Here is a 10,565-nt window from a genome sequence, read left to right on the forward strand (position 1 = left end):
CTCAAAAAAGGAAAAGAGTGATATGTGGAGTCGTCTGACCATGAAAAAAGTTCAAAACAAACCTTCAACTTATAGACGAAAGCTAAATCAAACCTTGAATTTTAATTCCGGAAATCAGCACACCGAACTTTTTAATCCCTGTCTATTTTAAACCTTGACAACGTTCCCAAACAGGGATTGTCAAGTATTGTTTGCGAGTGCGACGTCCTGAGTTCAAGTATTGTCAACCTCAATTTTTGTGGCCGCTTCTAAGTTTTGTCGCTCCTAATAATCCATCATTCCCATATAATATCTCGCGTCTAACGTTTCGGCACGAAAATTAGCGCAACGTTCGTTACCTGAGTTGCGGTTGGCTTGTAGAAGACAAGTGCGTTCGCAAAAAAAAAGTTTATTTTCATTACAAAAATTTAAAAGAATAAATTATCATTACAAAAATGGAAAATAAAAAATGAATGAGCGTGCAAGCAACTGCGTTAATGGGCCAGCGCAATTCGTCCTAATGTCCGGCCAGCCGGTCAACTAACCTTACCACGTCAGCGAATACCAGTTAAACACCCTCAAGGTTTAAAATAGACCGGGATCAGAGCGTTTGGTGTGCTGATTTCTGGAATTGTAAGTTTAAGGTTCGATTTAGCTTTTGTCTACAAGTTGAAGGTTTATGTTAGACTTTTTCCTCCGAAGTTGGTTTTCATTTGCACACTGACGAGTTGATCGAAGGAGCACCCTGTCAACTACAAATCCTTCCAACATCAACCTTAGCCGGACCACCATCAATGGCAGTTGACTCACGAATTTGTTGCGGCCATAGCTTAGCTAGTGCGTTCACGAGAAGAGAAGCAGAGCAAAACAAACTAAAGGCAACGCGTTGACCTCCATAGAGATTTCGAGTGCATGCATGGGGCCGGATTCCCACACAATCCGGCCGGCTAGCTTAGCTCTAGCAAGGCAGTGCGGAAAGTGTGATACATCCAAAGGCATGGGAAGCAACTGTCCGTAATGCTGCGGCACATGAAGATAATCATTTAAAGATAGCCCTATGATAACATTTTAAGTGCACTTTTCTTGCGTGAATCTAGACACAAAATGACCCGTGGCCGGCCCTAGGCTGTGGGGAAGTGGCGGAGGTGTTGCATGTGATGGTCGTGTGTTGTTGCTATCACTGATCCGATATGGATCTTCACACGCACCATCAAAACCTCTCCTCCTAGCCCACTAGCCACTACGCACTAGCTATAGTACGTCCAGGGCCGGAATGCACCCGCTCGCGCATGCCGTGTGCGATTCCGCAACCAGGGTTCGTCTACATGAGTGAGGAGAAGCCCGCCGACGTCGAACGCCAACACACCGCTGCACCACCTTCCGCCGACCTTGTCGCCACCTCCGAGGAAAATCCCGAGATAAGGCTGAGGTCGAGGAAGACCTATTTCTCATGCCGTCGCCACCACCATCCAAACACCCACACTTGAAAGTCTATCCCCTATCATGTACAGACCAAGGGCACAAATCCGGGGCTCCCCAGCTCTTCTGCGACCGCAGCGGCTGCCGGAGAGGGGAGTGTTGAGTATATTGTGTACGTGTATATTGTGTAGTGGGCCCATCTTCGATTTTCTCTGTACTTATATATACGTGTCTGGTGCACCGATTAATGCATTGCGATTGCACATCCTATTCTTCTCGTCCTACATGGTATCTACTGCAACACGGTCCTGACCCTAGCCGCCGCCACCGCTTCACCCGCCGCCGCTGCCGCCAGCCGCCGCCGCCGCCACTGCTCCCTCGGTCGCTGCCGCTTCCCACCACCGCGCTGTCGGCCGCCGCCCCCGATCGCCCGCTTCCACACCCCACCAACCCGCACCATCCCCTCCTCCTCTCACCCCTGCCGCGCCGAACCCGCCTCTCCACCTCCTGTCGCGTCGAACCCTAGTCCACCCGACACCCTAGCCGCACCAAAACCCTAGCCGCTAGCCGCACCTCCACCCCTCCATCGCGCCATGAGCTCCTCCTCCTCCACCGTCTCCAACCCCTTCGCTGGTCCCGACGTCACCCTCGTCCGCGACCTCAACATCCATGAGTGTGCCCCGGTGAAGCTTGATCAATCCACCGCCTCCTACTCCGCTTGGAAGCGGTATTTATCGCTGGTGTTCCGCGAGTACCTCCTTCATGGCCACGTCGACGGCACCATGGACTCGACCCTCACGATCAACGACGAGGAGTGGATGATCCTCGACACCACCATCATCCGCTGGTTCTACCTCACCATCTCCAGCTACCTCTTCCACACCATGGTGGATGACGACGACGATGCATATGCCATCTGAACCAAGCTCAACGTCCTCGTCACCGACAACAAGCTGCAGCGCAAGGTCCTTCTTTAGGGCGAGTTTTACGGGTGCCAGCAGCTTGACTCGTCCATCGATGATTTTTGCATGCGCCTCAAGAAGCTTGCCGATGAGCTCCGCGATCTCGGGGAGACGGTTGGCGCTGAGCTCCTCATCAGCACCCTCGCCGCCGGCCTCAACGAGGATTTTGGGAACGCCGCCTCCAACCTCACCCTCATCCCGGAGCCTACCTTCGCTAAGGTGGTGGCGTGCCTCAAGCTAGATGCGGATGGCGCGGACTCGCGCGACCCACACCGCCCTTGTTGCCGGCACCCGCCTTCCCGGCTCCCTTCCCGACCGCCCCGGTCGCCCCCTTCCCGCCGTCCCAGTCGGCTGCCAATGGGGGGGCGTCGCGGCGGCCGCCGTGGGGGCCACAAGCAGCAGGGGGCGCGGGCGCTCAGGGAGGAGCAGCCCGCCCGCCCCAGCAGCCCTACCAGCCGGCCCTGTGGTACGCTGGCCAAAACCCATGGACCGGCGTTGTGCACGCCTACTCCATGCGGTTCCACGCGCCCCTGCCCCGAGTATTCTCGGCGCCCGGCCACCGTCTCACCAGACGTTCTACGCCGCGCCGCAGGCCTACGCCGCGCCCTACGGGCCCCTCTCCTATGGTCAGTAGCCACAGCCAGGCGGGCTGCCGCTGCTGCCCCTGACAGCCCCGCCGCACCCGCATGCTCTCCTGTCGATGTCGTGGGACCCGGATCTTCTGGCGGCTCTTCACACCGCCCCCTCACCGTCCACCTACACCGGCAGTGGCGACTGGTATATGGACACGCTACCGCGCATATGGCCGCCTATCCCGGTAACCTCCACACCTCCTATCCCTTCCACACTTCCGCTCGCATCACCGTCGGTGACGGTTCCTCCCTTCCCATCACTCACATAGGACATGCATATTTTCCGTCTAATTCCACTCTAATATCCATGTCTAACGTCTTAGTTTCTCCTGAGCTTACTAAAAATCTTGTTTCTGTTCGTTCTCTTACACATGAAAATCCCGTTACCGTTAAGTTTGACGAATGTGGTTTTCTGTTAAGGACGCTCGCACCCGGATGGTACTCCACCGAAGTGACAGCCCCAACGAGCTCTACCCGGTTCACTCCGCCACATCCACCACCTCCGCCGCCCCTGTCGCTCTCGCCACCGGAGTGGATCTTTGGCACGCTCGCTTGTGTCATCCCAATCCCGCTACTCTTCGTCATATACTTCGGAGTTTTTCTTTCACGTGTAATAAGAACGAGGATCACTCATGTCATGCATGTCGCCTCGGCAAACATGCTCGTCCCACGTTTAGGGCATCTTCTCATGTTGCATCGTACCCGTTTGAGTTAATTCAAAGTGATGTTTGGACCTCTCCTGTTGCAAGAAATACGGGATATCTTTATTATCCTGTCATACTTGATGGTTTTTCGCATTATGTGTGGACCTTCCCGTTGTGTCGCAAGTCGGATGTTATATCCACTCTCGCGGCCTTCTACTCTTATGTTCTCATGCAGTTTGGTCGTCCCATTCTTGCGTTCCAGATAGATAACGGGAAGGAGTTTGAGAACCTAGCTGTTCGTACTCTCCTCACCACACATGGCACGACTTTTCGTCTCACCTGCCCGTACACTTCGCAGCAGAACGGTCGCACTGAGCATGTCCTTCGCACTCTTACGACTGCGGACTCTCCTCTTTCACGCCAATGTGCCTCCGCGCTTTTGGCTTGACGCTCTCGCCACTGCTTCACTCCTCATTAACATCTGTCCATGTCACACTCGCGGGAACTTTGCACCTCATCACCTCCTCTTCTGTGCACTACCCTCTTATGATGAGCTTCGCATCTTCGGCTATGTCTCTGCTACCCTAGCATCACCGCCACTGCGCCTCATAAGCTTGCACCCCACTCCGTCGCCTGCATCTTTCTCGGCTACCCACCTAACTAAGTGCTACCGTTGCTACGATCCCGTCTCCCATCGTGTTTTCACCTCCCGGCACGTTTACTTTGATGAGAAGGTGTTTCCGTTTCAGCAGCAGGTACTCCTTGTTGCCCCGTGCCGCCGGCCACCGGCGGCCCTTCGGTGACTCTGTCGGGTGGACAGCCCCGCTCGGCTCTAGGATCGCCTCCAGGCTTTGGCAGTCTTCGCACCGTGGGACGAGCTGCGCCTCGCGCCCCCACATCAGTGCCTGCCTCCTCGGCCTCCTCCGCCGACCATGCCCCATCGGCCGACCTCGACGCCTCGGCCGGCGCTCCCCTTCACCCGCTGCCCCCGCCTCGGGTGCCGCGGGCTCAGGCGCCGAGGGCTCAGCTGTCGCCTCCCCGGTTGTCACGTCGACCGTCTTGCTGCCTGCCTCGCCGGACGTTCCGGCATTGCCGTCTCACCCCGTCACACGGGCCCGAGCTAGCGTTCACCGTCCGAGTCTGCGATACTCGAGTGAAGCGTACCTCCTCGCCGCCTCCACCGCGGATCCGTCTCCTCTTCCCGCATCCGCTCGCGCAGCCCTTCGTAATCCTCACTGGCTTGCCGCGATGCAGGAAGTGTTGGACGCTCTCCAGCGGAATGCACCTGGACACTGGTTCCCCGGCCTCCTCGCGCCAATGTCATCAATGGCAAGTGGGTCTTTCGCCACAAGACCCACTCCGATTGTACACTTGAGCACTACAAGGCTCGTTGGGTGGTTCGTGGTTTTCGACAGCGCGCTGGAGTTGACTTCACTGAGACGTTTGCACCGGTTGTCAAACCGGGCACGATCCGCACCGTCCTCCAGCTTGCGATGTCCCGAGGCTGGCCAGTTCATCAGATGGATGTCTCCAACGCCTTCCTCCGCGACCATATTGAGGAGTAGGTTTATTGTGAGCAGCCCACCGGTTTCATCGACGCATCTCTTCTTGGCCATGTGTGTTTGTTGTCCCGGTCTCTCTACGGGCTCAAGCAAGACCCTCGCGCCTGGTTCTAGCGGATCGCTGGGTTTCTTCAAACACTGGGCTTCAGCTTCACTCGCCCGGACAACTCACTGTTTGACTATCGCCATGGTGACATGACTACATATTTGCTCGTCTACGTCGATGACATTATCCTAACGGCCTCCTCCGCAACTCTTCATCAGCAGATTACTCTCTGGCTGCGTGACGAGTTCGCCATCAAGTACTTGGGTGCTCTACATTATTTCCTTGGCATTGAGGTTGTTCGGAGACCGGATGGCTTGTTTCTTCATCAGCAGAAGTATGCGCACAAGCTCCTTGAGCATGCTGGCATGCTCAACTGTCACCCTGTTGCTACTCCTGTTGACACAAAGGCCAAGGTTTCTGCTCTTGAGGGCTTGCCAGCGTCGGATGCTCCCTTCTACCGGTCCATTGTCGGTGCTCTTCAGTATCTGGCTCTCACCCGACCGGATCTATAGTATGCTGTTCAGCAGGTGTGTCTCCACATGCACGCCCCTCGTGACTCCCATTGGATTCTCGTGAAGTAGCTCCTCCTTTACATTCGCGGCATGATGACTCTTGGGTTTACCCTCACGGCATCCACTTCTTTGGAAATGGTGGCCTACTCCGACGCGGACTGGGCTGGCTGCCCCGACACCCGTCGGTCCACCTCTGGCTACTGCGTTTACCTTGATCCTTCACTCGTCTCGTCGTCGTCCAAGCGACAACCCATGGTTTCGCGCTCCAGCGCGGAGGCTGAGTACCGATCTGTGGCTAACGCTGTTGCCGAGTGCACCTGGCTACAACAGTTACTTCAGGAGCTGCATCAAGATGTCTCCCAGGCTACGGTTGGCTACTGCGACAACGTCTCTTCGGTGTACCTCTCCGCCAACCCCGTTCATCATCGCCGAACTAAGCACATTGAGCTGTACATTCACTTTGTGCGCGAGCAGGTGGCCCATGGACGTATTTGGGTCCTCCATGTTCCGACTGCACAACAATTCGCCGATGTGATGACGAAGGGACTGCCAATTTCTATCTTCGAGGAGTTTCGTTCCAGTCTCTGCGTCACTGGCGCCGCTTCGACTGCGGCAGGGGGGGTGTTGAGTATATTGTGTACGTGTGTATTGTGCATTGGGCTCACCTCCTATTTTCTCTGTATAGTCGAGGTTGTGGCCCCCCCTTTGTACTCATATATACGTGCATGGTGCGCCGATCAATTCATTGCAATTGCATAGTCTATTCTTCTCGTTCTACAGGGAGGAGCCAATGGCCTGGTCGGCGGCCAACCGAGGGAACTTCTTCACCTCCCTTTCGCCTATTGCGAAACGAACTTAAAGAAAAGGAACGAACCATAGGATATGGTTGTGTTTCTAAAAATACATGTTGGATTATGTAGATCGATCGGCTTATATACACACACACACTATTATTGGCGCTATTATTGCCTATCTCTTAATGCAAGAAAACAAACGCTTCTTTTTCGGAGGGTCGTGTTGGTTGAAGTTTAAACACATTAATTTTGTGTGGCCAGATTTGGCATATCCCCCGTGCTGCTAGCAGCTAAACAGAGCAGGACAGCTACATACTCCTATAATGCAATCACCAATTATCACAAACAAATATCTAAGAAGCAAATGCAAGGATTCCAAGTTTGCTTGGCCGTTCTTTTTCATTTTCCATACCCGCAAAGAAAATAAAGAAAGCAACATAAATGGTCCATGTGAGCGCGCTTTCGTGACTAGTACCCTGTGTACCCATCCTACTTGGCTGTCCACCCATTTCTTCTTTGGATGAGAGAAAAGAGCTTATCATCAATGATCTACCTAAGATTCCCCACTTGCTAATCCAGATATTCTCTTGTAAACAGTGTCCCGCAATTATTTGTTTCAAAAACGTTGGACCATTTCCTTTTGTGGGGTACAAGTTAAAGAAAGATAACTTGACATTTTTTGTAAGCTCAAGAACATAGGCTTGCACCTCTCTAATGGTTTCATCAAGGTTCAAAACATCTGGTTGAGATTGCGGATATTGCGTTGATTTCAGTGAACCCCAAAATTATTCACGTATGGTTCAAACAACAATGGATAATTATCATGATTTCGAAGACTACAGGTATTCCTAACAATATATATAAGGACCATATATATAAATGTCACGAGAACTGAGGCACAAAGATATTTTTTTTTGGGGGGGGGGGGGGGGCTAGGTCTCAATCGATTGAAACATTCGCATAAAGATCTCATGAATATAGCATCAAACAAGATATACCTAAGTTTCACTCAACTAAGATTTAGCAAATCTGAAAGTTTTATCTTGTCTTCACGCGTATATACTGGATGTTTTTTTCCTCCTGGATGTTTTTTTCCTCCGGTACACCAGATTGTACAACAAAAATTAGGTCCCCTTGACAAAAAAGGAGCTATTTTGCATAAGGCACCCTACGCTCTTAGTCTTCATTACAAAGAGCACCTCCTGCCGTTCTGCTTAGGCCCCTCATTTTCCGAGGTATGCAACCAAAGGCCGCCTAATCCGTTAGGTGCAATAACTAGGTTCAACAAGGGCCTCTCGGCGAACGTGTAGTATGTATGTATAGCATGCGGTTATAACTAAGTTGGTGCACGTGCGGCAAATCAGCCGCTGAACGGCTTGTACACTTTGAGAGCTTCGATGACGTTGGCGATGGAGCCCGCCCCGGCGGCGATGGAAACGATGAGGCATCCGACGCTGAGCATCCTAAGGCAGATACCCTGCATGCTCCGGCCGGGCACGCCGCGCTGCCTGATGTACATCTCGACGGGGAAGTAGACGGTGAGCGGCCAGAAGGAGACGGCGCCGAGGAGTCCCACCACGTTGCCGAAGAACGGGAGCAGCATGGCGAAGACGGTGGTGAGGCAGACGAAGGCCGACCGCCATGTCAGTCGGAACACGCTGAGCGCGAATGGCCCCACCCGGAACTCGCGGGAGATGAAGGCGCTGTCGGGCCATGTGGACGCAGCCCAGCGCTCGACGAAGGCGAAGATGGGCTGGCAGAAGACCTGGTAGGCGCCGACGAGGTGCACGACGATGGCCACGTTGGCGATGTCCAGCAGCCAGAAGGGCTCGTAGAATCCGAACCCGGTGAGGAGGTTGTCGGGGGCTGCGTCGCCGAACGCCGCGTACCCCATGCACCCGCACAGCATGTAGAACACCGTCGTCGTCGCCACGCTCAGCCGCGTCGCCTGCTTCATCACCTTCGCCTCAGACGGCGGCGGCGCCCTGATCGTGTCCTGAGAAGTACCCTTATGTCAGCCAACGATAACAAAAGCAGAGCAAAACTAGGAATTACACTCACTGAGCAGAGGACAGCTCGGTCATGGCTTTTACGTACTTGGATTTCTATGAGGATGTTGGAGAAGGAGTAGGCGAAGGCGATGTCGCCAAATGCCTGCAGGCTGCGCCACACCTTCTGCGTGGCCGTGATACCGACGCCGATGCTGATGCCGGTGAGGCTGCCCTTGATTCCACCATTGGCTGCAATTTCATGGTCTTAAGTACTACTACTGTAGGATAACTTATATACTACTCCCTCTGTTCCGAAATGTATGTCGCTGGGGAATATGTTCCGACCAGGTGAAAATGGGCAAATGGACCTTTATGCCCCCAGTTCAAACTTTGAATCTGTCCGTCATCTTCCTCAGCGTCTTCCACCTCCGCCTCCGCCCCGGCACTCCACCTCCGCCTCCGCGGCTCTGCCACCCGCCCTCCACCTCCGCCCCGGCACTCCACCTCCGCCTCCGCGGCTCCGCCACCTGCCCTCCACCCCCGCGCTCCTCTCCCACGCCAGGGGCTCCTCCCGGCCCCCGCGCGCCCAGGTGGTGCTCTGCTGCCGCCCGCTGGTGGAGACGAGGTGCTGATCTACTGCCGGCCGCTGGTGGAGGCGAGCTGGTGCTCTGCTGCCGCCCGCTAGTGGAGGCGAGCTGCTGCCTACGCGCGCCCAAGGGCTGTTCCTCCCCATGCACAGGTGCTGCTGCCGCTGAAGTCCTCGCCGCTGGGCAGGAGCTGCTTTAGCTGGAGTTCTCAATTTTGCTCTCCTAGGTTCATCTCCTCGCCCATTACTCCCTCTGCATCATCCGAGTAAACAATTTGATGATCATAAACTTGATGTAATCATCTGTCTTAAATAATTTGAATAATTGCATGTAGTACAATCTTGGAGTAATACTGAAATTTAACACTGAAACTGAACAGTGATATTGAACACTGAAAGATGAACACTGAGTAGAACATGTACTGTCAATACAAGTTTGGACTTGTACTGTCAATACAAAAAATGAGCATGTACTGTCAATTTAACACAGGTTTGGACTTCTTAGTTTCATCAGTACTCCAAATCAGTAGGAGTATGAATTAATGGGCAAAAATAATTGCTACTCTCATTTCAGGTAAAATTGAGTAGGAATAGGAGTATGAATATCAGGAGCATGAATACCAAGAAGGGTAGTGGTAAAACATAGAGCATGGCCTCCGAAAATTTTACCTCAGCCTTACTTTGAACCCACTATCATTTCTGTACTCCATTATTCCCATAAGAGGGTCTCTTTCACCTGTAACTTGACATGATCAAGTAAACTGTGCACATGGCTATTTTTATTTGAATCTTCAGAATGTCCAAACTTTTAAACACTATGGTATGACTGAACAATCTAAAGTGTTTGACATAATTTGATGTAAATAAAATACTCCGGTCATTATTAGTATGCAAATTTGCAGTTAGTGCTTCGAAAAAAACACTATGGGAAATGACTTGAATGGAGAAATGTTGAGATACCAACCTGCTAGCTGAAAGTGCGGCATGCCGGCATGAGAGTGACTGATGCCCTCACACATCTTTTTTCAATAGCCCTTCTTTAAAACAATCTGATGGAAAAAAATTCAAGGTCACAAGTCATATTACTGTAGGGCTCATATTACTGTAGAAGAGGGAAGAGAGAGAAGAGAGCAAGAATATGGAGGTCACAAGAGGAGTATACTACAGTAGCTCTCCTCTTGTTGCAAGTCCTACACTAAACTACTAAAACTACTGCTTGCAAGTCCTAACATAACAGCAGCAATCATCATCAGTACTCCAAGTATCCAAGATCGAATAATTAACAGAAAAACAAGATAACCTAACAGAGCAAGATGGAGTAATCCAAGAAAATTAATTGAAAATTGCTGAGTAGTGTTGTGTGCAAGTGCAAGTACTCCAAATTTGTTTGAGTAGCAAATCTTGGAGTACCGGAGGACTCCAAGTTAAATGTACTCAA

General features: G+C 52.5%; 2 protein-coding genes across 3 annotated transcripts in view; both read right to left on the reverse strand.

Annotated features, from left to right (window-relative positions):
- Nucleotides 1-7,569: 7,569 nt before the first annotated feature.
- Nucleotides 7,570-10,565, reverse strand: part of LOC123111010 (amino acid permease 3) — a 9,447-nt gene continuing 6,451 nt past the window's right edge. Inside the window, exons 2-3 of the mRNA XM_044531665.1 lie at nucleotides 8,648-8,790; nucleotides 7,570-8,546 (exon numbers count right to left, since the gene is read on the reverse strand). Of these exons, the coding sequence (XP_044387600.1) occupies nucleotides 7,911-8,546; nucleotides 8,648-8,790 (779 nt within the window). The 3' untranslated portion in view covers nucleotides 7,570-7,910. The remainder of the gene's footprint in view (nucleotides 8,547-8,647; nucleotides 8,791-10,565) is intronic.
- LOC123111011 (uncharacterized) overlaps nucleotides 8,842-10,565 on the reverse strand; it is a 7,255-nt gene continuing 5,531 nt past the window's right edge. The window contains exons 2-4 of one of the 2 annotated variants that reach the window (XM_044531666.1): nucleotides 10,092-10,176; nucleotides 9,797-9,863; nucleotides 8,842-9,380 (exon numbers count right to left, since the gene is read on the reverse strand). In XM_044531666.1, coding sequence (XP_044387601.1) covers nucleotides 8,954-9,380; nucleotides 9,797-9,863; nucleotides 10,092-10,146 — 549 coding nt within the window. In that variant the 5' untranslated portion in view covers nucleotides 10,147-10,176 and the 3' untranslated portion in view covers nucleotides 8,842-8,953. The remainder of the gene's footprint in view (nucleotides 9,381-9,796; nucleotides 9,864-10,091; nucleotides 10,177-10,565) is intronic. The other variant, XR_006454023.1, reaches the window with a different exon arrangement.

This window comes from Triticum aestivum, chromosome 5B (genome assembly GCF_018294505.1).
Source record: "Triticum aestivum cultivar Chinese Spring chromosome 5B, IWGSC CS RefSeq v2.1, whole genome shotgun sequence".
In the NCBI taxonomy this organism is placed as follows: domain Eukaryota; kingdom Viridiplantae; phylum Streptophyta; class Magnoliopsida; order Poales; family Poaceae; genus Triticum; species Triticum aestivum.